General features: G+C 47.0%; 6 protein-coding genes across 6 annotated transcripts; 3 read left to right on the top strand and 3 right to left on the bottom strand.

The window, feature by feature from the left end:
- The first annotated feature begins 3,205 nt into the window (after positions 1 to 3,205).
- EDB93DRAFT_565706 (uncharacterized protein) lies at positions 3,206 to 4,716 on the top strand. Its single transcript, XM_041456735.1, has 8 exons — positions 3,206 to 3,263; positions 3,311 to 3,525; positions 3,581 to 3,768; positions 3,818 to 3,951; positions 4,016 to 4,099; positions 4,149 to 4,298; positions 4,351 to 4,462; positions 4,516 to 4,716. The coding sequence occupies exons 2-8, from the start codon at positions 3,337 to 3,339 to the stop codon at positions 4,628 to 4,630; spliced, it is 972 nt and encodes a 323-aa protein (XP_041306205.1). The 5' UTR covers positions 3,206 to 3,263; positions 3,311 to 3,336; the 3' UTR covers positions 4,631 to 4,716.
- A 1,154-nt stretch (positions 4,717 to 5,870) lies between these two features.
- On the top strand, positions 5,871 to 6,897 carry EDB93DRAFT_1154443 (uncharacterized protein). Its single transcript, XM_041449825.1, has 5 exons — positions 5,871 to 5,893; positions 5,942 to 6,164; positions 6,218 to 6,305; positions 6,354 to 6,641; positions 6,692 to 6,897. Exons 2-5 carry the CDS (start codon positions 6,024 to 6,026, stop codon positions 6,838 to 6,840), a joined length of 666 nt encoding a protein of 221 aa, XP_041306204.1. The 5' UTR covers positions 5,871 to 5,893; positions 5,942 to 6,023; the 3' UTR covers positions 6,841 to 6,897.
- On the bottom strand, positions 6,898 to 9,543 carry EDB93DRAFT_1154439 (uncharacterized protein). Its single transcript, XM_041449824.1, has 8 exons — positions 9,351 to 9,543; positions 9,250 to 9,294; positions 8,995 to 9,201; positions 8,669 to 8,941; positions 8,393 to 8,617; positions 7,977 to 8,336; positions 7,465 to 7,893; positions 6,898 to 7,394 (listed from the first exon to the last, which is right to left on the bottom strand). The coding sequence occupies exons 1-8, from the start codon at positions 9,380 to 9,382 to the stop codon at positions 7,175 to 7,177; spliced, it is 1,791 nt and encodes a 596-aa protein (XP_041306203.1). The 5' UTR covers positions 9,383 to 9,543; the 3' UTR covers positions 6,898 to 7,174.
- Positions 9,544 to 10,485: 942 nt separating this feature from the next.
- EDB93DRAFT_1154429 (glycolipid transfer protein domain-containing protein) lies at positions 10,486 to 11,744 on the bottom strand. The gene is made up of 7 exons (XM_041449823.1): positions 11,562 to 11,744; positions 11,430 to 11,514; positions 11,312 to 11,369; positions 11,133 to 11,252; positions 11,054 to 11,076; positions 10,886 to 10,998; positions 10,486 to 10,832 (listed from the first exon to the last, which is right to left on the bottom strand). The coding sequence occupies exons 1-7, from the start codon at positions 11,592 to 11,594 to the stop codon at positions 10,665 to 10,667; spliced, it is 600 nt and encodes a 199-aa protein (XP_041306202.1). The 5' UTR covers positions 11,595 to 11,744; the 3' UTR covers positions 10,486 to 10,664.
- Positions 11,745 to 12,487: 743 nt separating this feature from the next.
- Positions 12,488 to 12,925, bottom strand: EDB93DRAFT_1061347 (uncharacterized protein; the record flags this gene model as incomplete). Its single annotated transcript, XM_041444829.1, has 1 exon — positions 12,488 to 12,925. A coding segment is annotated over one exon (438 nt), but the record flags the coding sequence as incomplete, so codon positions are not given.
- A 2,301-nt stretch (positions 12,926 to 15,226) lies between these two features.
- EDB93DRAFT_1105087 (uncharacterized protein) lies at positions 15,227 to 15,873 on the top strand (the record flags this gene model as incomplete). The annotated part of the gene is made up of 2 exons (XM_041447473.1): positions 15,227 to 15,237; positions 15,396 to 15,873. The coding sequence occupies 2 exons, from the start codon at positions 15,227 to 15,229 to the stop codon at positions 15,871 to 15,873; spliced, it is 489 nt and encodes a 162-aa protein (XP_041306200.1).
- Positions 15,874 to 24,694: the final 8,821 nt, after the last annotated feature.

Genomic DNA, 24,694 nt, shown 5'->3' with positions numbered 1-24,694 from the left:
CTGTCTTGCTCGTTTCTGCTCATCGTTGGACTGGGCATTCAGGCTACAATTGCCGGAGGCAGTACGTTCATGAAGAGATTTCTAGTACGACATAGTCACAGCACAAGTCTACGACCCACTTTGACCCCTGTGGTTGTTACCGAAGTCTTGTATCTGTCGCGTTTGACCTCGAATCACGATCTCCCCTTCAACCACTCATTCTCGCGGTCGTCTTACACCCTCACCATCTCTTATGAAGGTCGTGCGTACTACTGATATCGGATCATTCAAACTTGTTTACGCAAACGGACTCGGATAGGATCTTCGCCATCTATTATGTAGTCGACAACGTTAGAATCTACTATTGTGAAGTGACAATAGCCCGCCCTACTGTTTTGATCAAAGCCCCAGTGAACATCATACGCCAGATATGCCTGTCTAGACCGTTTTCTGACAAGTTGTCAGCCAGACAGCATATAGTCTAGTAGCCAGCGGCAAATGAACGAGGTAGGAACCTGAGGACTGAGCGCTGAGCGACGTGCACTACGATAATCAATTTTCCGTACGAAGTCTGAGAGCGGATATAACCATCGGATTGCGAAGATAAAGAGGCGCCAAAATCGGATATTTTACCGCAAAAACGGGGAAATCAATCTGCATAACACCGTGACTCCCTTACGGTAGCGGGAATAAGGAAAGGGTCATGCGAGAAATATTAATGAACAACGAAACTCTAGTATAGAACGCAATGTTAAGACATGCCACCGTAGACATCTGTAAGGTTAAGGATAACTGGTCCAAGGAGGCTCGTCAGAGATATTATGATATACTGATGAAAGCGTGTGGGTATTAGAAGGCTGTACTGTGCAGAAAATTAATGACCCATTTGGCGTTTCATATGACGTCGGCGATGCTGCTCCACGCTTCGTTTTGTTGGTGGCAAGGCGTCGTAGGTGAAACATAACTGCTTCCATGGGCCTACGGAAGCCATCAATGAGGTCAGGATATAAGATATCAATCCCGAGGCTTACCTATCATGTTAAGGGCTGATACAGCATCGTCAGTATCTTCTGCGAAGACCACAGTTATACCTGAACAAGTAATCAGGTCACACAGTGGCAAGACAACACCTACTGTTCCAGGTGAAACTCGATATGATTTAAATCAACCAGGTACAACAATAGTATCGAAATCGTACCAGTGAAAGAGCCACGGTCCTGGACTATTGGTCTTAAAGCGGATTGCCACATTGTCGCCTGATCCACCATTGCCTGTCGTATCCCGTCGTACAAGATTGTCGTAGTTGGTGCTGTCCCGAGATCTCGTAAGTTCTTAGGTGACAGAGTTGTTTGGTCATTTTGTCTTTTACGTGTTTTTCGGTAAATCTATGCTTCCGGATCAAAATAGCGAAGTCTCGGCGAGGCAGGAAGGACAGCATATACAGAGGTTCTATGATACTGTGGAGTGCTGAATGACAAAGGCCTAGGTCCGCTGGCCGCATCACGACAGTGGTAGATACTGCCGAATTGTGCAGGATTCACACCTAAGATTCCTCTAGACCCAGTAAGATTAGTTAACGTGTGACGATCAGACTATCCCGGAAAGAAAAGCACGCACGAGGCGAAACAACTAGCTGCTCAGTGCCCGAGCAAGGGACCGAATTGGATGGTCTATATATTGTGAACGACACGAGGGTGTCCGGACTTTTTGTTGCTCGGGGTTCAAGTCGTTCGAAGGAACCGAGAAATTTAGATCCGAATAATAACAGAGTAAGTACCAGAATCTCAACCGTTGTGCGCTGTCCGGTGATTTACCTGTTCCGACTCGGAGTTTTTGCGTTCAATAGCCCAGCGCACGTGAGGTACGTCGTCTCCCCATGCCTATGTCGCCGACCCATCTCGGTCAAGAAAATTCACGAGTTACGCAAATTGGTATTTCCTCTTGCCTTAATTCTTGTTCTCCCTATCAAGAAAAATTGATCAGTTGTGTCTTTTTTAAAAAAAAATATGTTGCTGACTCACCTTCTTGGAGAAAATCGAGTCTGTTAGCAAGCTGATAATGTGACTTCTGTTAGAGAATGGTTCCGACAGGGTCCAGTGGGCTGTTACTGGAGCTCTAATCAAAGGAAGAGGGTAAGCTAGTAAAGGCTCTTATTACTTCACGATAGTAGATTCTAGTGAACCAGATCAGGCTAATGACGTTGTCGACTCGACTACATGATAGTTGGCGAAGATCCTATCTGACAGTCCGACTCCGTGTGTGCAAAGTAACGGATTAACGCTGCCAGCTTGTGTCAGCCCATTAAACGTTTGTGCACATAGTATGCCATAGACTGTTAGAGAGTATCGCAGCTTTCTCGGGCTGCTAGCTAACACCAACCGTGTGGATCTTATACCAATAGCATAATGCCATCAATGTCGAGTGCCTTGTGGTTACTAGATGGTCGCCAGAGTTCGTGTTTTTTTTTGGCAACGACAATATCTCCTCAACGTCTGGGCCGAAACACCATGGGATAGCCTGATGTAGAAAATACAATGCCTGTTAGTTTTTTTCTCGAGATTTGAAGGGTACCTATGTGGACATACATAAGGATTTTGTGCAGAATCGCGTGTGGTAAAGTGAAAACACGGACACACGAACCGGCGTGACCATCTAGTAAGAGCGTGCCATACTTGAGTATGTCAGACAAGAACTAAAAGGCTGCCAGGGCCAGAACTTCAGAAGAGAACCGTGGCTGCAGAAATCAAGCTCAGGTACTAGTAGCAGTGCGTGACACATCACGTGATTAACTCTGCGCGTCGACATTGACCAGAGACTCGCTTGAAAGGAACCGTCATCACACCTCATCTGTGCCTTCAATGGAGCCTCAGCAAGGACACAGAATGATATTCTCTAAACCACGCCATAATCAACTCGACAAGAGTAACAGTCAAATGCCTCTGTTCATAACTCCACGACCTGGACACACTGAAAAAAAATCGGCAGTCCCGTCATTTAACAACAGCTCGCAACGAAAATCTGTCCCAATACAGAGCTCCAATCTTGTAGAGAACATTGCCTCCAAAAATGTGGCTGAATCTAGTCTCCATTTTCCCGGTTTCAAGTTCAACACGACAACTTCCCGCCTGGAGTCGCACAGTCCAAGTGCTCAGCACTCATCTTCGTTCTATGATTCAAACAGTGGTCTTTTAGCAAAGGTATGCCGCATATATTCTTAAGTTGCTCCTGAAACTATGCTATGCCATTGTAGCGTCACAACGTGGAAATAAAGAATGAGGACCACGGTGATTATATGCGCCTGAAATGTTGTCATTTGATGTCATTTTTCCAGATATCGATGGACATAGGCAGTTTACAATGCCCGGAAAGCAACCTTCACAACATTTTCCTGCAGAATATCGATATCCCCCATCAAAGATGACCCCAGAAGAGATTAGTTCTCAATCAGGTTTAGGTGTCCTTGAGAGTGATATAACTGAAGAAGACCTTATCATCACAAAAATGGCTAGCAATACTCGTCGAGCACAAGCTGAGCTAGTGAAACTGGTAAGCTAACTATCCTCAGTTTTCTATATCACAATGTCCACCAACACCATTACAGCGGGAACGGAATGCCGAACTAGAATCCCAGCTGAGTCTTAAGACTAAACTCGTCGCCGATCTCTCGCAACAGAATACGGAGCTGTCTCGTCAGGCCTCGGACACCTCTCATCAGAACTCAGAACTATCTCGACGAATCGGTCAACTGAAATCGACAACCAGAGAGGCAATTGACAAGGCTAACAGGAGGTTTCTGAATATTTCGTGTATCTGTTTTCCATTCGCTGATTTTATGCAGTTGTGTCGAACTCAGAGATTCTTATGAGGGGCTCCGAATGCAATTTCAAGCGTCATCTACTTTGGTGAACGATGCTCAAAAAACAATGGAAAGCCTTGAAGAACTTCGGGATGCCGCTCGTACCGGCCTCCAAGGTCAGTTCAATTTCCGAACTATCATCCTTGCTTCCGCCGGTTTGTGACTTTCGAATAATTAAAGTATTTATCGACGATACTGGTCATCTGCCCAATGTGGGCCAGACGAGGACAATTGTAAACGAGCTACAGGCTGAGCTTACTCGGAGTGAGTCACATCTTCCTATGAAAATCAGCACGGCACATGATATGTGCAGCTCAACAGGTGGCTGATCTCCTGCGAGAAAAACTGCAAAACATGGGTTCTGAGCTAATAGATGCCCGGGCGCGCGTCGCAGAACTGGAGGAGCATTTTGGGAATGACAGAAAGTTGATTTCCTCGACAGCATCGGACCTTGAGCGAACCTGTGAGTTGGGTCATCGTCATCTTGATTAATAGCGATTCTCATGACCATTCAGCCGAACGTGTTGCAGATATAGCTGAGTACCTGAAGCTCCAGAAGCATGAAACAATTGACGCTCTCAGCAACCTTGCGCAAGCGGAGGAACGGCTAGCTCACAGCCAGTCACGGTAGCGAATACATCTGATGGTCATACAATATTGAATAACTCTGCGTATAACAGCTTGCAAGAAAGCGAGGTGATGGTGCATTCCATGCGACAGGAGATGGAATCTATGAGACAGGAGTATTATTTTGCGTTTTTGGCAATTCAGCTGCTGGTAACACAACATTCTTAGAATTTCTGAGCTTGAAGAAGCTGTGCACGATGCTAAGGCGCAAACTCTGATCCTGCAGAACACCGAAAAGTTCCAGGAACAACGCATAAAGGACCTAGAGGGGAGGTGAGTCTTGCAAATTTTACCAATAACGCCTACTAAATTTCAATACTCAGGTCACAGAAGGCCGAGATGGAGTTGGTGCATGCTCAGAATAGATCGCAAGACCTTGAATCGCGCTTGGAAATCTCAAACGATCTTGAGAAAACCCTAGTTCAACAGAATGCGCGTCTCAACTCCGAAGGCGAATCTATCAGGGAGCGACTCCAGATTGCTGAAGCGGAGTTGGCAGATGTCCGGAACCTAGAAAGGGAGCTATCAGCCCAGAGTGCGAGGCTTGTGTCGGAGCGCGATACACTCCTTGACAAACTCAAAACTTCACACGTGCAGCTGGCAGATGCGAAGCGAGAGGAGGAAAGCTACTGCGAAAGGTGGTTTAAGCACTCTTCCATAACGAAATCCTTGACCATTGCAATAGATTCGCAGAAACGCGAACGTCGCTGAAGGTCAGCTTATTGTCATCCAGTCTTTTCATATTTACCTTGCCCCAGGTTCTTCAGGAACGTTTCGATGACCAATCTGTTACTCTCAGGCTCACCAAGGAAAGTGTTGGCGAAGCTCAGGTAATCCCGCGTTTCCTTCACCTCGCCTGAGCTGAGCTCACCTGTATACAGGATCGTCTGCAATCGACAAATAACACGATTTTGGTAGCGTGTACTCTGGTGTCATGTCTACCAGCATATTCATTGCGTGACATAGGCTCTGAACGAAAGGCTGGCAGAATCTACCAACCGCGTCAGTGTTGTAGAGGAGCGCGAACGCTCGTTGCAGCGTAAACTCGACGAAGCCATCGTCACTACAGCTGCCGAACGGGACTTGGTTGGCAGCCTTCGGAAAGAACTTTTAGAATGCCAGTTAGACCTTTCGAGACAGCAAGGGATTCAACGAGCCACAGAGCAGATTGCAGAGCAACGTACTCGCGATGCTGAACGACGAATCGAAGAGCTAAACTCTAAAACAGACTCTCAGCGCGGCGAGCTGGGTGAGAAGCAACAAGTCATATCCGAACTGACCCAGCGCTTGGCTATCGCCGAAACTCCTTCTGGTCTGTACGAACAAGAGCTCCATGTTCTGAAAATGCGCATTCGCGACCTTGAACAATCCGAAGCGCAACTTCTCCAAAGATCGACAAACATTACCGTCCGCCATGAACAGAATGACCTGGTAAGACGGGTATCATTATTTGATGGCTGTTCACCTCGTTCGCTTTAGAATGACAACGAATGGACGCTGGTCCAGAGCCTTGCCCAAAAAGCCAGAGAAGTCTTTGAACGCGAACTAGTGGAAAAGAACAATGATATACGAAGGGTTGGTATTCGCTTCTTCCGATGTGTCACTGATCCCCTTCGGTTTTCAGAGAGACAACCTCATCAAGCAACACGAAGCTCGAATCATGCAATTAGAAGCAAGTCTAGCCCGTCGCATTAGGGAAGTTGTAAGGAACACGCCCTTGATAAATAATGTGCAGCTGACCTTGACTTTTCGCAGCCACAAGTCGGAAGCTCAAGGGACGATAAGCAAGATGAACATTTCTGGAACGAGCCCCCATCCGGACTCCGGGACCAACAGGACTCCGGTGAATTGCCATGCGTGGAAAATTAGACTTAGCTAAAGTATTTCATAGGTACGCATGGGGCAACGAACCATTTAATTGTCAAAGAACCTCGACGTGCCGACCGGATTCCACTCGAAAAGTTAGCGAACGGTGACTCCGATAATGGAGAGTCTGAAGACGAGAAGGACCTGGCAACGCGACAAGTGAAGCGGACGATTTCTCTCGATGAAGATGAGTCGACAAGACCAGCAAGGCGACCGGTAAGTACTCTAGCCGTGCCGTGCCGATTATCAACACGCAACCTGACCGTGAAAGAAAAATTCGAAACACCCGGAAATGGAGAAGACCACATACAAGGTCGGTGTTTTTTTCTCATCGCTTGTCATCAAACCTCGAGTCGGTGTTAGGCCCCAGGTCCATCAAAGAAGACGAACAAGCGACAAAATCGGTAGTTAGCAGGGATGGACTAAACTGCTTCTGTTCATGGTTCAACGAATTTGTCTGGATTGGTCCAGTTTGTGCTGATTGTCTCAGCATCATTATTATGTACCAGTAGTTTCTCTTTTTCGGACTCAAGGTCGTAGAGACGTGGAATTGTCCACGACCTTTTCGCGTGTTATCAGGACTCTGCAATATAATATATGCAATGCATGTAATACATTGCATTCAAGAAATCGGCAATAATACAAGATGTCGGTGGTAAGAACGGTAAATACACTTTCGATGCAATCGTCGTCAGCGAAGTTGAACAAAAGTCAACATGATGGATGAGAGGACCTTATGGATGCTAATAACAATGAGTGAACGAACGGTGGGGTAAAAGTCCAAGAAATGCAAATCGAGAAAATAGGTCTACATATGTTCACCTTCACAATGTCCGGAATTACCCGCTATTCCGGAAGGCGTAACATATCGCCCTCAAAGATAATGTCACCGCGGTCCTGCAAGGCGGCCGCTGCTTTGACGACTTCGGCTGTGTCGAAGTCCTCGTGTTTGTCGGCAGGTATGGCAGAGTTTAAGTAGGTCAGCAGGGAAGATATAGTCATGTCATCCGTGCTGTCATAAGTGGTCATAAATAGGTATGCGATTGACGAAAAAATGAAATCCATCCTGACAGCGGGGCTCAGCCATCAGTATGACCATTTGAAAATACCAAGTCAGGCCAATGAGACAAACGTACCGGCCAGGAACGGTGATTAAGTCAGCAAAACCAAGTACGAGACGGCGGTCCAGACGGCTAGTCGACCCGGAGGCTTCCGCTGGCACATGAAGGTCGCTATCAATTCGTCCCTTTGGGCGGATAGAGCGGACGTTTTGCGATGATCTCTTGCTAGTGGAAGCATTATCAGGGCCCACCCAAGTGGAGACAATGCGGCTGCTTCCATTGTCTAATCGTTGTTTCTTCGTAGTGTGAAGAGACCGAGAATCCAAAATCCTAACTTTGCGCTTATCATCCGTGGGTACGTCCTGGGTATCGTACGGTTCTTCTGACTCTAGTTCGTCTTCGGCAGACATATCATCGTCTGACAAGCTTCCGTCGTCAGGATGGGATGTGCCACCTTTAGCTCGAATTTCTGCAACCTCTGCAGCTTTCTGAGCTCGTCTCTGACTGAAAAAACACAAGTAATGTCAGTGAATAATGTGTGCGACGCGCAAGAAAGTAGATGTGGTGACGATGGTGAAGATACTCACTGTCGGGCTAGACATTTTCCCCGGTGCTGTATCCATGGATACGCGCAGTAAGAACTATCTTGTCGAAGCTGTACCCACTTCTTGCAAAGAGAACAGAAGACTCTGTTCGGCTCGACCTCTTCAACCAGAGGATCAGCCTTGAGAGTTGCAGCTCGTTGTTCGGCATTTCGCCGACGAGACTCGTGAGCTGGAAAATTGGTGGGTGTTAAATCCTTGAAGGATGAAGAAGGCGAGCACGGTGCTGCCGATGGTATGGAAGTTTTTCCTTGGACTGGTGAACCCGAGGGACGTCTTAAAATTGCAGACGCATGCTCAGGGTGAGATTGACCTTCTCGAGCTGCTGTGTCGGATTTTGGTGGCCTTGAAAAAAAATAGGAATAAGAAAGCAAGATACAACGTCAGATTGAGTAGCTCACGATGAAGCTTCCGCTTGAGACGCGGAAGATTGTCCAGCACCCTTTTGACAAGACGACCTGTGGTGGAGCCACTTTTGGACGGCCTGCATATGATTTTCTGGGCTGACTTGGATCCAACGGTCGCAAGTATTGCATAAGACCCGCTCGGCATCAAACTTGCGGACGTCCGGGTCTTTAGAGAGCAATGAATTTCTCTCTTCGAGGGCACAGCCATTCTTGTTGTTACTGGGGATAGATGAGTGCCGAAATGATAAGAAAGGGTATAGATTCGCTCACATCTTTTTTGACAAGCAACTCTTGCGGTGAGCATCCCAAGGGATGGAGCAATAAGTGGAATTAGGACGGAGCCGGATCCACTTGTCGCACGAAGCACACAATACACGATATGCCTCGAACTGTGCAACGTAAGGATCCGCCCTCAGGTAGTCGATGCGTTCCTCTTCAGTACGTTTGGCACGGCGACGTTTAGCGGGGGGGTTGGCAAGGGCCTCTGCCGTACTTTCCGGGGTATATATGACAGGCTCTGGCACTGCCTGAGTGGTGTTGGCACTGCCGTGGCACATTAGAACAAAGACAAATATTGATCAAGGCGACATTGATACCATTGCTGGCGATGGGCGTCCCAGTGTTTCAGGGTAAATCCGTTGGTTGCCTCGTCACGAAACGAGACACCCTCACCACAGACTTCGCACATGACACGACCAGTTTCGTATTCACCTTTTGGAACGGCGACCGAGTCGTCTACACTCTCGCCTTCAGCGTCAGCAGAATCTCCTCGTTCTGGAGGGGTTTTCCGCTTTCGGGAATTTCTGTAGAACGATTGGTGAAAGGGATCATAAGATCGAATAAAATCATACGGAGATGATTCATGGGGCGGCTCTCTAGAGGGAGAGGCGTCGGACCTGGTGTTATCAATTAGCAGACTAAGAATCGGTGGCTGGGAAGGGCAGACAAATACTTATGGTCGTCTACATCCATATGCTCTTCCATAGAGCAATAGTGGGCGATTAGAATGAGAGGAGGGGCAGGAGCTGGGAGAGAATTAGGTATGATATTGGGGGAGTTCGGGAAGGGTTAATATGTGTAAGCTGCTGTTCGGGTGCCAAAACGTATTTACAGAGAAAATATATGTCACAGATCCGGCACTTCCAGAAACATAACAACATTTCATTTCCCACGGCCGGCGAAAAACATCGAAAAAGGTTTTGTACCTGAATAAATTAACCTCGACGAACACCTGAATTTGCTTCCTGTCCGACTCGGTGTCAAATTTATTATGACATAGTACCAGACCGTAAGTGACGAATTGTTCTAGCGTTGAAAAGCCAACTAGTGTACTTGACACGTTTCCATCGATTGAAACCCCCAACTCCCGTTCATCATCGATGCGATTCCCTCGGTTATGATGTCGGAGCTAAACGCTGCATTGCAATGTATGTCGCTTGGTTTAACTGGGCTAGACAAATGACTAAGACGGATATCATTTCGAACTTCCATACCCTCACCGCTTCGGGCCTAGGTCGGAAATTCTAAATTCTGTGTTTGCTCGGCTGTTGTTCACACCTTGAGGCGTACATCGTTCCCCCCATTATCGCCAACATCCCACATTCATCCATCATCGTACCTTGGTCATTGCGCTGTCGGTTTTGTTTGTCGGCTGATCTCCAATCTCATCGCATCCGGCGGCATGTACGGCAACTGCGGCATATTGGGACCTAGTTTGGGAAATGTACTCAACCCATGTGGATATCATCTATTCAAATGTTTTTGTATTTTTCCTGTTTCCCGTGTGAAGAAATCTTATATGTTCAGGTGTTCGGAACCCAACCGCCACGTAGTATTTAGCATCTATCGCCGCACAGGAAAAAAAAACACATGCAGCCATACGGCCTCCTGAACCAATTACCGGGAGGGTTGCTTGATATTCTTTGCAAACCTGCCCACGACTTCCCCGCAGATCTCACAACAGAAAATTGCCGTCGGTTGATTTCCGAGACGACGTTTTCCTTTTGGGATAGACAAGTACGTACAATGTTGGGTGTCGATCACGATACGATGCCTGATTGAGGCACGAAGACACCCCTTTTTGGGTCATTATTGGCGTCTATGTATATTTCGGGTACAACACTCGCCCCTGTTCCAACACCCCCTGTAATATCCATTTTCGCAATAGTCAACGAGTCTACTAATATCGTCAATTCCGCGGACTCTATACAACAGGCGCTCATCGTCCGGTAATTGTAACTTGGAGATCCCAGTCTTACAACGGACATCATATCCTTCCATATCCTTCTCCCTCGATGAACCCCTTCAAACGCTTCACAATTACATCAAGCCCAGACAGCCATTTTGATAGCTCCGCGTCTAATTTTTCCATGGGCGCACCTTGCCCTATACGAGTATAGAAGTCGCGGCGATACGGCGCAGCCCGAACAGCAACCTGAAAGTACAGCAAACAGGAGCTACATGCACAGGAAGCAGACTCTGACGTACAGCCGCTAGAGACCGTACGAAAAACGTATGATGGTGTCTCAACACTTCGTCGTATGAACGCTTGAAGCACACGTGTAGTTCTATCGAATGATCATTCTGCATGTGTTGAAGTGCTATTTCGTCCGAGTCAGTTGCCTTCTATGAACATACACACGGGGATAGAATGACCTCTACACAGGAATGTCAAACCACTCAAGTCACGGTACTGATTAGTGACACATGATAATATTAAAAGGGTCGAACATACCGGGTCAGGCGTATCAAACATCCGGTCCCATGTCGGTCCTCTAATAATTCTTCGCTTCTGACGAGATTCTCGAGCGTGGAGCAACGCGAAGAATCGGCCTGGTAGCGAGTTCGTACACCCTGTATTACAGAAAAAGAATTGAGGGTTGATATAGGGCTAGACGGAGCGGATAACGTTCCCCTATATTGCCCTTTATATCACTCTGAACAAATCCGAATACGCCTGAGCCAAGCAAATCTAGAACGACAGCGCATTTCAAGGGAAAACCGATTACCGAACGTAATCATTATGTCGTACCGAACAACTGAACAAGCCCTTCAGAGGCTTCCAAAAAAACACAGGTTTCCACACCATCGCCGGTGATTGGAACGTCTGCAAATGACTATGGGAGCGTCAGTCTGCGAAATGTAGTGAGGCGAATGACAGTACTTTGACAGTCTCAAAGTATGGTTGAGAAGACATCTTGTTGGTCAAGAAGAACGTTCTACACTACCTGGAGGGGTTAGTGCCGAATCCTTGTGCATTAAAGCCTCGAGGACAAAGGCAGTGACTGCAAGTTTACAGCATAATGAAATTTGGCACGATTTTGCAGGATGGAAAGGTCAACGTGTACTGACATAATACGTAATATTATATTTTCCGCATTACAACTCTTTTGTTCAAGCGATCTTATCATGGACAATCCTGCAGAATTTCATCAACTTCCAGAGGCTGTCTTTAGAACGAGAGCCATGACGTTCGGGGAGACCATATAAGGCTTGTAGTTCAGCAGGAAACTTGATGCTGCCGGTTGCCAGGACACATAGGAACGCTTTGACAGCATTGAAAGAGTCGGCACTAGTAAGTCGCTGCACAAAATAACAAAGGGTTGAATATATGCATGCCCTGAATTTTGGCCCTTGACTCACTCAGCACATCATTTAGGATCCAATGTTGTGGCCTAACGTTTGCTCCATGATTTCCTGTGCGGTGGCGTACCGGTACTTCCACGGTACGTCTCCCTGTCGCAAGCATTCCTTATAAAATCGCTGGTTCAATACTAGAGCTCGTGATGAACATTGTATTGGTTCCCATCAAGGACAGACTCACTTGCGAAAGGAATGCGATCCTGATCTCCCTCTTCCGGACCTTCATCATCCCACAGATCCATTGGTAGTGACGTGTCGTACTCAACAGAGTTCGCCGTCCGCGAAATGCCGTCAGTTCGGGCATTATCTAGCTCAAATGAGCTAGCGGCTGTCGGGCGCCGTTCTGTATTTGACAGAAAACAACAGTCTCCACTTCGGGCGAGTTTCTCGTTCTGTACAATAGAGTTATGTAGTGACTCATTCCATTCTTAGGAGACATTAGCTCACCTCGATCTTCCCAATTTTTGCACACTTCCTCCGATGTTTCATCCACAACCCTGGATAATATCTCGAGCGCTTGTCGAGGCTGATCTCTTTGTCACACCCACGGCACATGACGGATATAGGTCGTACATTGTAGGTGTACTCGTCGTCCTTGAGGTCCTGTTTCCGCTGAGCCTCGGTTTGCCTCTGCTTCCTAAAATCCGCAACTCGGATAAATGGTCCATCGTGCCTGCCGTCAGTGGCACTCATGCTCCCGTTAGAGTCATGTGGAGGACTTAGTGCGTTCGGTGTGGCATCGGGTTCGAAAGGGGGATGAGATGGGGCGGGCCCACCAAAGTCGAGCTTGACTGGACAAGCGAAATAGTGCTTATTGACAAGGAGGTTGATCGTGGGCCAGTCGGCGTGTGTGTCATATTCAAGAACGGTACGGCACCTGCCACACCTGTAAATGTAGGTTTGTTTCGTTGCCGTTTTGGATATGGCAGCAGGCTGAGTGGCGGCGCGGTCCATGTCTATCTAGTTCACGGCGGATGAGGGATTGGTTTTTGATTTTTTTGTGTTTTTGTACTCGGAGACAATGCCCTTTTGGATCTGGTTGTGGACATTTTTTTGTCACAGTGGCGCGAAGTTTGGGGCTCGCCTCGGAGTCAACTTGCATTGTTCGTCCAAGCCACCGGTTCTTGATTACACGAGGTATTCCAAAGGCGAGCAACTATCACTGTCATGAATTTCATTCACAACGTGTTCTCTAAGGATTTGTCACTCTTCTAGACGTTGATTATTCCAGCGCTTTTCGAACCGCAGGGTACATCTTTACATTGTGAAGATGAAGCTTGCCTGACACGATCGTAACAGAAAAACAAATCAGCATAGAAGTCAGGATATCCATTCTGGCTCCTGCCAGGATGCTTAGATCAAATTCGCTATATGTCTAGAACTTCTCTATCGACACAGCCGCCACAATAAATGAAACTGCGCTACATTTGCGTCCACCATGTTCTTAGGTACAAAAAACATCAGTCTCGTTTCGTACGTAACTGGGGTCTTGTATTTCTGTTTTTCACGCTGACTGGAATCACCGAACATTCTAAACGCATTGTTTATGATGCCTAGCCTAGTGGTTCATTCGGTGGAAAGGTGATGAGCCAGAGAGTCTGCATCCTTATGACGTCAAAAACTCCACCTCAATGAAGGCTGTGGTACATTGTTCGGGTCTTCTCTGGCAAGTGGTACTCTATCGTAGGCTTCTAGCAGAGAACTCGGCTCATTTGCAAGATCGCGCGGCGTTGGATGTAAGATGTAAATGGGAAGGATTCTAGCAATCACAGGATGAGTATGAAATTTATTTGTCTGTGGACGCTGGAATAGGGCATCTCTGGCATGGTGGCGCCATTTGGATGGCTTAGTCAGCCGTCGTCGTGGCGTTCGAGCTACCACTGGGTTTCTGTTTGGCAGGTGCATACTATTAATTATCACTCGTTCGTGCACTGCTAGAAACAACACTTTCCTACTATCAATCTTCAAAATAATGCATCATAAGTACACCCTACAAACTTGGATGAACCCAATCTAATAAGAAACAAAAGAGATAGTGCATGAACTAGTGGTAACTAATAGTACAGATTAATATTAGCTGTTTTTGAATTAGGCAGTCATGGAAGGTCTGGAAGGCAGGATAGCATCAGCGAGTTTTTGCCGGATGGTCTAGTACCGTAACTATGCTGGGTGTGGTAACATAACCTTTGCAGATGATTTGTACTAATCAGTAAACAAAAAAACATGGCAGTAAACAGTTTCATTCAATTTTGAGGGACATGCCTGTCAGCGACAGACACATTACAAACTAAGGTAGAGGTCGTGTGGATTCTACCCACCTCACGTGATTGTGACTGACTGTGATGCTGTGCAGGATAAGTGTGTAAGCACATGCAGAGCAATGCTGAACATGCATGAGCAAGCATAAAGAAAATGAAGAAAGGTACTGCATGTATCAAGCTCAGAGATAAAATATGTGCTGCTTATTTAATGAAATGTCAGTCTGATGTTTGCCAAGGGGTGGGTAGCTGTCAGCGCTTCGGTGCTCATCAAACTCCATAATTGAGATGGGAAGTATGCGGTGTCCACAATATTTCTGCCCCTGTGTTTTGTTGCCCATGGTGCGAGGATAGTATCAGCAACATGGCACAGCACATTGGAGTATCATGTGTACATACATTAACGTTACACTCCGCTAACAGTAGTTTCTAATATTTCAAATAACAAATGTTCTACTCCACTTCTCTTAATTCTGGTTAACAGAGAATGACCGCAGTATTATTATCAATGTAACTGAGTAGCCGTTTGATGTAAGGTAGAGGTCATGTGGATTCTACCCACCTAACATGACAAACATGATGAAAAAGTGACTGAAGACAAAAATTGTAATATCAATTGATCAGGAGCCTTATACATCAAATGGCTACTCAGTTACATTGATAATAATACTGTGGTCATTCTCTGTTAACCAGAATTAAGAGAAGTGGAGTAGAACATTTGTTATTTGAAATATTAGAAACTACTGTTAGCAGAGTGTAACATTAACATAGATACACATGATACTCCGGTGTGCTGTGCCATGTGTTGAGAGTCAATGACGTCATCGCTATCGTCGTTCTTCCTTTTCTGGTCTTTGGTATCTCGGACTCTGTACTACAGTTATAAGCTCGCGTTTTTCTTTTCCCTCATACCTCAGTGGTTCTCTTAATGACGCTGAGGTATGTCTCATGTACTGTTTGCATGCTGTCTTGTTCTTACTATGATTTCATCTGTAGACTCGTCTTATAGGTATTGTTAATATACAGCGGTTCTCTTAACGATGCTGAGACTCGTCTTATAGCTCCACTGTTAACAGGTTATGAGCCCTGACTCATAGAGTCATCAAACGGAACTACAAGACTTTTTACTCGCGTTTATTCACTGCTCACACATCCAACTTCATCCTTGTCTACCTTCACGGCGGTATTGCTATGGGTAAATACGATCATATTCCCGAGTTATTGGGCACGGAAAACTATGTCGGCTGGTCCACAAAGATGCAATATGCGCTTGCGTGTGAAGATCTGTGGTGCCATGTCAACACAAATCCCGACCCAACAGATATACTTGGAGCACCATCTTTCAAACCTGTCCCTGTCGATCCCAACAATGTCACACCTGCTGAAGTGGCGGTGATACGGGAATGGCTATTGAATGATATGAAAGCTAAGGACCTCATTACTTGTTGCCTCAGTCCATCTGTTGGAGCACTGGTATCACGCACACACACTGTCTCGTCTCGTGATGCTTGGAAAACTCTCGCTGAGCATTTTAATTGCACTGACACCAGTGCTCAGTATCAACTACAGCAATGACTAGATGCATTACGAATGAAAGATTCTGCCGATGCCACCCACTATGTCGGTCAGCATGCAGTATTTCGTGAACGCCTCAAAGATTCGGGGGCAGCTATGCGTGATGGGGATGCTATTTACAGTCTTCTCATTGGCCTTCCTCAGACCCCCATATGGCAACAGTTCTGGTCAATGTTAGAGCAGCGAATGCACGATGAGGTGATGACAGCATTACCTGGTGCTGCATCTACTTTCACTGTTGATAGCTGCATATCTCGCATCACAGCCGAAGCTGCCTGTCATGTGCACTCGCAGTCGATTCACTCTGCTCGACCAGGATCTGAATACGCCAACACGGCCACTTCCTCTACTACACCTGCATCAAACGTCAATGCTATCACAGGTCTTCGTAAGCACAAACACAATCCTGACGGTATTTTCTGCACTACGCCTGGATGTAATAAAGGCGATCACGACCATGCTCACTGTTACAGAAAAGGGGGTGGCATGGAAGGTCAGGCACCATGGATGCACAATAAGAAGACCGGTTCTAAGGAGACCACAGCAGTTGCCGCAGCGACGACGACCACAACAATAACAGGTCCACCTGTACAATCAACACCTATCATTGCTGCAGCTGTTGCAGATTTGAGTAGTCTCATGCAGGACCTGTCGTTTGCATCAATTGCAGAAATTCCTAACAAGATCGCATGCCCAGCAAATCTCCCTTTCACGACTATATTGGACTCTGGCACAACAGTCACCCTGGTCAGAGATCGTCGCTTCTTTCACACGTACTCTACGGAGAATCCTGTCGATGTACTCACCACCAATCATGGCATTCTCCGGACAACCGGACGCGGAAACTGTGTTGCATGGTTTACGATCGGTCAGCGTCGTCTGCGCATCCGTCTTACAAACTGTCTGCACGCACCAGGGGCACTGTTAAACCTGCTTTCTGTCAGTTGCATGAACGCTAAGGGTTGGGATGTGAATTTCCGTGCGAACATGACGTGCGAGCTCGCTTACAAGGGATCTGCTCTCAGATTCATCCCTGCCACAGGTAAACTGTACGCGCCTGACCTTGAATTCATCCCTTTCGAACCTCCTAGAGCTTTAGCTGTCATTCCAGAGGTTTCAGCATTTGTCGATGTTCCACTGTCACTCGACTTGTGGCATGCTCGCATCGGACATATAGGCCGAGACGCTGTCTTACGTCTGGATCGGGTTGCCAAAGGCGTCACAGTTCAATCCTCAACCCCACTCTCTCATTGTAAATCATGCATCCTTGCAAAGCATCCACGGCAGCCCTACCACTCGTCAGAAACTGAATGTGCTAGAACTTTCCTTGAGTTGATCCATAGCGACGTATGCGGGCCGATACCCACCACCACCCCACACGGCAAACATTATTTCATTGTTTTCCTCGATGATCATACCCACGCGTTGGATCTTCAGCTTCTAGCTTCGAAAGATCAAGCTCTCGATGCTTGGCGCACACTACGTGCCCGATGGGAAAATCTCAGCGGAAAACGTGTCAAAACCTTCCGTTCTGACAACGGGGGGGAATTTCTGAATAGTGCATTCAGTGCCGACTTGGAGGAGACTGGTGTCCAGCATCAATGCTCTGCTCCCTATGCTCATCAGCAGAACGGGAAGGCAGAGAGGGTGATACGTACGATTGAAGGTCATATGTATGCGATGCTGGACTTTGCTCGTCTTCCTCCTAGTCTGTGGGGAGAAGCAGCACTCACGGTGTGCTACTTGTTCAATTGAACTGAATCGCGTGCCTTGCCTGCTGGGAAAACGCCTTATGAGATGCTGCACAAAGTTCAACCCAACCTCTCTCACCTCCGCATTTTTGGAGCACGTTGTTTTGCTCGCATTCCTCCAGAACTTCAGGAGAAGCTCGGACCCCGCTCGTGTGAGGCGATATTTATGGGGTATCCACCTGGAGTGAAGGCATGGCGATGCAGGGACATTGTCACTGGTGCATTCTTCAATTCCCGCGACGTCATCTTCGATGAAGCACTGTCTAACCGTCCTTTCCTGACAGTGATGATGAAGATGACATACCAGCATCAGCACCTCCTCCCCCGGCTGGTATTCCTGCACATCCTGCACATCCTGCCACTGAACCTCCTCATGCAGAGGTCATCCGCCGTTCATCACAAATCCCAGTCCCTACAGGGAAAGGTCAGCTCTTTAAAAACAAGATCATTGCTGACAGGACACGTCTTGCTCGTCAGCGCGAGATCCGTGCTGCAAAGCTTAATGGCACACCTCCTCCCTCCTCTGCTGATGATGACATTCCAGCGGTGCCCATTGTCAATGAACCCACCAGGATGCCAGATCTGCCTGCACCTGCTGACATCGATCCAGATACCATCGCCGTGGACGACGACGAAGTCGGGTTCCCTCAAGTCTTAGCAAACCTCATCACGGTCGAAGTGGCATCACTCTCTGTAAGAAGTGACACTTGCAGAAATCCACTGGCACCAGGCTACAATCTGAAGATTCCACCTGCGACGTTTGAGGAGGCGGTACGACGACCGGACAGTGATCACTGGTTGGCAGCAATGAGGAAAGAGATGAACCTGATGTCAGAAATGAGCGTATATGTGTTACGACTTGGATGGTATCTGTTGGCGACGCTCAAACAGAGCTTGTGTCGTCAACGGTCTGTGGACGTCCTTGGGCTAGCCCAAGGTTAGGGGTCGTACTTGGCGTGTCTTCGGCAAGTACGATTTGACGCCTATGTCCAAATCGGGTAGCTTATGTCACACGGGTGCGAGACGATAAGCTATATCGGCCTAGGCTTACGACACCCGAAGGTTAATCGTAAGGATCGTCGTTAATTAGAAGGACAGAAGTCCGACTAGTTAACAGGGGCTTTGCTCATCGACTTTGTCGATGAGTAAAGGTCGAGACTATAGGCTTATCCGCGATGAGCAGATAAGAAGATAGAATATAGACTGCTGGCGAGGCAGAAGGATCACTCTGGTGAGAGTAGGAGGTCAAGAACCAAGTAGATTCAAGTTAGGGAATATGGTACATGGTGGCGAGTTTATATAGAGGACAGGAGACATATTAGTGGGTGATAACTCGTACTACCGGGAGAGGCAATCGGTAAAGGGTATGACTATAACAGGAAGGCACGTTCGGTCGAGGTAGAACGTGCTAGATAAGAAAGTGAGTCAAAGATCAAAAATAAGAAGTGAAACGTGCAGCTGCGGATCTAAGTATAAGTCGCATGTGCAACTGTGCACCGAGTCAGAGATCAAGAAAGGGAATAGGGCGAAGGGGATGCGTCGTGCATCGCGTCATAGGTTACCGTCCAGACGGTAAGGGCAAGGGGACTATCCACAGGATCAGTCAGGTGGTGAAACGGAGCATGGGTATGCTTCGTCAGCGAAAGGGTCCGGCCAGATGTACTGGCTCTGCTGAAGCAACAGGTAGAGAGCGAAAGGAAATGCGAGGATGACGAGGATGACAAGGGTAAGGTCAGGGTAAGGGTAGGACGCGAGGGCTGATACGAGGAGTATTAGGAGAAAAATGGTAGGGGCCCAAGCGTCTAGATGTTCTTGTAACAATATGAGCTTGTACCTTTACCAGCCGACCGTCGGGCCATAGGCTGCCATTGGGTACTCGAATTCAAGGAGGACTTGAAAGGGGGACCAGTCTTCAAGGCACGCTTGGTGGCCCAGGGTTTCTCCCAAATCCCTGGGGTTGACTTCGGAAGGACCTTCACACCAGTAGCAAAATCTGGAACGATTCGGGTGATTGCAGCTCACGCTGTCGCTAACGACTGGGAGCTGGACTGTTTCGACGCGAAATAGGCATTCCTCTGGGGAAAGCTCCAGGAGGACGTCTACATGCACCAACCCCCCGGTTTTGAACGCCTCAGTCCTGACGGATCTCGACTCGTCGCACACCTACTATCCTCCCTGTATGGGCTCAAACAAGCAGCATACGACTGGTACGAGCTTTTGTGAGAAGTTCTTACTCACCTTGGGTTCCTACGTTGTGAGGCCGACTATGCCGTTTTCATTTTTGATCACATCAACGGCGAAGGGGTAAGGGTGATATGCATCATAGCATGGCATGTCGACGATGGTCTTGCAGGCTCGAACAATTGAGGATTCCTGGATCGCACGAAGGCACAGATTGCCCGACTGCTTCGGCATCACTGATCTCGGTCCTGTGACAAAATACCTCGGCATTCAGTTCATCCACGATCGCAAAACACGCGGAGCTATGGATGCACCAAGAGGACTACATCACATACCTACTCGACTGAGCACGGACTGACCAATTGTAACACCGTGTCACTGCCAATGGACCCAAACTTCCCTTTTGGATGCCCAACTGACGTATTTCCTCATGTCGATGATCTACAAACAGAATACCGCAAGCTCGTCGGAGAACTCCTATATCTGGCCATGTATACACGCCCGGACATTGCGCTCACGGTCATGTGTTTAGCTCAGTTCAACATGTGCGCCGAACCCAAGCACTATGCTGCAGCTAAACACATTTTACGCTACCTGGCCAGGACGATCAATATGTGCACGCACTATGGGGGTGCTGGGATAAACTTGAACCTTCATGGATTCTCGGACTCAGATTGGGCCTCATGCCCCGAGGATCGCATATCCATTTCAGGCTATGTCTGGTTCTATAACGGTGGACCGGTCTCACATTCCGCGAAGAAACAAACGACCCAAGCACTCTCGTCTACTGAAGCAGAATATATGGCACTTACTGGGGCTATCCAGGATGGACTATGGCTTCAGTCGCTCTTCCGCTCCCTCAGCCTTCCTTTATCCCTGCCAATGCAACTTTTCGCCGACAACGCAGGAGCTATCGCCCTATCGAAAGAAGCCGCGAATCATGTTCGAACGAAACACATAGATCTACGTTACCACTTCATCAGATGTCACATCGAGGCCCACACGTTCCTGCCCATCTGGGTCTCTACTCACAAAAACACAGCAGATATCTTTACCAAAGTCTTGCCTTGCCCCGCATTCATTCATCATCATGATGGGTTGTCTCTTGTTTCTGAAGCGCTGACTCATTGAGGGGGTGTGTTGAGAGTCAACGACGTCATCACTATCGTCGTTCTTCCTTTTCTGGTCTTTGGTATCTCGGACTCTGTACTACAGTTATAAGCTCACATTTTTCTTTTCCCTCATACCTCAGTGGTTCTCTTAACGACGCTGAGGTATGTCTCATGTACTGTTTGCATGCTGTCTTGTTCTTACTATGATTTCATCTGTAGACTCGTCTTATAGGTATTGTTAATATACAGCGGTTCTCTTAACGATGCTGAGACTCGTCTTATAGCTCCACTGTTAACACCATGTTGCCAATACTATCCTTGCACCATGAGCAACAAAACATGAGGGCAGAAATATTGTGGACACCACATACTTCCCATCTCAATATGAAGTTTGATGAGTGCTAAAGTGCTGACAGCCACCCACCCCTTGGCAAGCATCAGTCTGACTACTTATACAATGAGCAATACATTTAGTGCTGCCATGGTCCAGTCCCAAACCACGGTTCGAACCTGACCATTGGTCAGATTCATCCTTGGTTCCATGGTCTAGCATTTTGCATGGACCAAACCAGAATGAGGTTCATGGTCTGCTAACTTCCTAAGCAGTTCATCCATAGGTTTGGACCTTTCCAAACCATTCTGAACCCCGAACTGAATCTTCCTTGCCTTGAAGTTGTGATCCACACATGTATGGTCATTTCAACTTCTTGATCCTCAAGATTTGCCATGATCACTTTTGTTAAAGTGAGGGCTAGACACAAGCCTCAGTCATGTATGAAGAGACTGAGATTAATGTAGTACTATGAACCTAGACACAAGCCTATAGGTACATGTAGTGAGTACAATGATATAATAGATGGAAACAAATGATACACACCTCAGTCATGGGTGAAGAGACTGAGGTGCATTAACGGATATTTGACATCTTAAGTAAGATTGAGAGAATGGAAAGGGAATGGAAAACAGAAAAACAGAAGGGATTAGGTACTAGTAAGTGTCTCTGATTTATACATGTCACTTGTCATCATATCCGGGTGGTCAGACGGACACTATTAGCTGCTCTTGACACTCCCACTCATTGGACCATCTAGTACAGTCTGTAGTAGTTGCGAGAGTTCGATGTGGCCAGCATGTCATTAATGTAGACAACAAGCCAGATGATCCTGTCCCCTTCATGGAGGACATATAGGCTATGGTCATCCTTGCTTCGAACAAACTTGAATCCTTCCTTCCACAGGTACTCATCAAGCATTTGGTTCCACTCATAGCTGGCCTGCTTTAGCCCGTACAGCGCCTTTTCCAACTTCCATACCCAGTTCAGATGTTCCAGATACTCAAAGCTGGCTGGTTGCTTGAGGTATATGTCTTCCTTAAGCTCAGCATTGAGAAAAGCCATATATACATCCATTTGATCTAATTTGAGGTCAATTTTTGCTGCAAGCACGAGGAGGATCCACACAGTATTGTATTTAGCTACAGCTGCAAAAGTTTCTGTTACAAGAACATCTAGATGCTTGGGCCCCTACTATTTTTCTCCTTATCCTCCTCGTCTCAGCCCTTGCATCACACCCTTACCCCGACCTTGCTCTCATTATCCTCATCATCCTTGCATTCCCCTTCGCTTTCTACCTATCGCTTTAGCAGAGCCAGTACATTTGGCCGGACCCTTTCTCTGATGAAGCATACTCATGCTCCGTTTCACCTGATGACTAATCCTGTGGATAGTCCCCTCTACCCTTACCATCCAGACGGTAACCTATGGCATGATGCATGCTGCATCCCTTTGCCACATTTCCCTTTCTTGTTCTATGACTCAGTGTGCAGTTGGACATTGTACTTATACTTGGATCTGTTACAAGAACATCTAGACGCTTGGGCCCCTACCATTTTTCTCCTCATCCTTCTGGTATCAGCCCTCGCATCATACCCTTACCCCGACCTCACCCTTGTTATCCTTGTCATCCTCACATTCCCTTTCACCCTCTACCTGTCACTTCAGCAGAGCCAGTACATCTGGCCGGATCCTTTCGCTGACGAAGCATACCCATGCTCCGTTCCACCACCTGACTGATCCTGTGGACAGTCCCCTTGCCCTTACCGTCTGGACGGTAACCTATGATATGATGCACTATGCATCCCCTTTGCCCTGTTTCCTTTCTTGATCTCTGACTCGATGCGCAGTCGCACATGCGACTTATATTTAGCTCTGCAGCTGCACGATCGTGCCCCTGCGTGTTTCACTTCTTATTCTGATCTTTGACTCACCTTCTTATCTGCACGTTCAGAGCTCACCCGTGTCTCACCTCGAACGTGCCTTCCTTTTATGGTCATACCCTTTACCGTTTACTTCTCTTGGTAGTACGAGTTATCATCCACTAATATGCCTCCTGTCCTCTATATAAACTCGCTACCATGTAACATATTCCTTAACTTGAATCTACTTGGTTCTTGACCTCCTACTCTCACCAGAGTGATCCTTTCTGCCTCGCCAGCAGTCTATATTCTATCTTCTTATCTGCTCTTCGCGGATAAGCCTATAGTCTCGATCTTTACTCATCGACTTCGTCGACAAGCAAAGCCCCTGTTAACTAGTCGGACTTCTGTCCTTCTAATTAACGACAATCTTACAATTAACCTTCGGGTGTCGTAAGCCTAGACCGATATAGCTTATCGTCTCGCACCCGCTTGACATAAGCTACCCGATTTGGACATAGGCGTCAAATCTTACTTGCCGAAGCCTCACCAAGTAAGACCCCCTAACCTTGGGCTAGCCCAAGGACGTCCTCGACCGTTGACGACACATGCTCTGTTTGAGCATCGCCAACAGATACCATCCAAGTCGTAACAGGATCTGCAGTTGCATGATTGTGCCTCTGCTTGTTTCATTTCCTATTTCTGTTCTTTGACTCGTTTCGTATTTGCACATTTCAGTTTGCCTATGACTCACCTCAAATGTGCCTTCCTCTTTTAGTATCATCCTTTGACCATCTCTTCTTTTGGTAGTATGAGTTATCATCCACTAATACACTTCCTCCCTCTCTTCTAACTTGCTACCATGTAACTAGTTCTCTAACTTGAATCTACTTGGTTCTTGACCTCCTACTCTCACCAGAGTGATTCCTTCAGCCTAGTCAGCTGTCTATATTCTACTTTCTTATCTGCTCATCGCAGATAAGTCTCTAGTCTTGATCCTTACTCATCAACTTTGTCGTTGAGCAAAGCCCCTGTTATTAGTTGGACTTCTGTCCTTCTATTAATGCAGATCTTACGATTAACCTTCGGGTGTCATAAGTCTTGGTAGATATGCTTATCGTCGAGCCCCACTTGACATAAGCTACCCGATTTGGACATAGGCATTAAACCTTGCTTGCCGAAGCCTTGCCAAGCAAGACTCCTAACCTTGGGCTAGCCCAAGGACATCCTCGACCATTGACGACACACGCTCTGTTTGAGCGTCACCAACAGATACTATCCAAGTCCATAACAAACATATCCAGGTGGTCAGATGGACACTATTAGCTGCTCTTTGACCTTTGGCATCCCCAAGACTTGTTTTGACTTATTCTGTCTGGAGGCTCACATCCTGTACACCCTGCTGTCCAATAAAGCCTACCTGTCCAATTAAGGTACAACTTTTCTGTTATATCAAGTGCAATAAACTAATTGATATATTATATTGATATATTTTTTATGATCCATCAATGCATACTATGAGTTAGGAGATTTGGTATTCACATATAAAGGGAAGGTAAGTGACATATTTTGACTACTGGTACA

Source organism: Suillus bovinus (genome assembly GCF_016758785.1).
Source record: "Suillus bovinus strain UH-Sbo-P2 chromosome Unknown EDB93scaffold_40, whole genome shotgun sequence".
Classification (NCBI taxonomy): domain Eukaryota; kingdom Fungi; phylum Basidiomycota; class Agaricomycetes; order Boletales; family Suillaceae; genus Suillus; species Suillus bovinus.
This window is presented reverse-complemented; position numbering and strand designations above follow the sequence as displayed.

Coding starts and splice junctions, on each gene's coding strand:
- EDB93DRAFT_565706 (XM_041456735.1), top strand. CDS start 3,337: ATGCCCGGAAAGCAACCTTCACAACATTTTCCTGCAGAATATCGATAT. Junction 3,526..3,580: donor AAGCTGAGCTAGTGAAACTG/GTAAGCTAACTA, acceptor ACACCATTACAG/CGGGAACGGAATGCCGAACT. Junction 4,100..4,148: donor ACAGGCTGAGCTTACTCGGA/GTGAGTCACATC, acceptor TGATATGTGCAG/CTCAACAGGTGGCTGATCTC.
- EDB93DRAFT_1154429 (XM_041449823.1), bottom strand. CDS start 11,594: ATGTCTTCTCAACCATACTTTGAGACTGTCAAA. Junction 11,370..11,429: donor AGGGCTTGTTCAGTTGTTCG/GTACGACATAAT, acceptor CTGTCGTTCTAG/ATTTGCTTGGCTCAGGCGTA. Junction 11,253..11,311: donor GATATAAAGGGCAATATAGG/GGAACGTTATCC, acceptor TTCTGTAATACA/GGGTGTACGAACTCGCTACC.
- EDB93DRAFT_1154443 (XM_041449825.1), top strand. CDS start 6,024: ATGATATACGAAGGGTTGGTATTCGCTTCTTCCGATGTGTCACTGATC. Junction 6,165..6,217: donor CCCGTCGCATTAGGGAAGTT/GTAAGGAACACG, acceptor GACTTTTCGCAG/CCACAAGTCGGAAGCTCAAG. Junction 6,642..6,691: donor TGGAGAAGACCACATACAAG/GTCGGTGTTTTT, acceptor AGTCGGTGTTAG/GCCCCAGGTCCATCAAAGAA.
- EDB93DRAFT_1154439 (XM_041449824.1), bottom strand. CDS start 9,382: ATGGAAGAGCATATGGATGTAGACGACCATAA. Junction 9,202..9,249: donor CCGCCCCATGAATCATCTCC/GTATGATTTTAT, acceptor ATCGTTCTACAG/AAATTCCCGAAAGCGGAAAA. Junction 8,618..8,668: donor AGTTGCTTGTCAAAAAAGAT/GTGAGCGAATCT, acceptor ATCTATCCCCAG/TAACAACAAGAATGGCTGTG.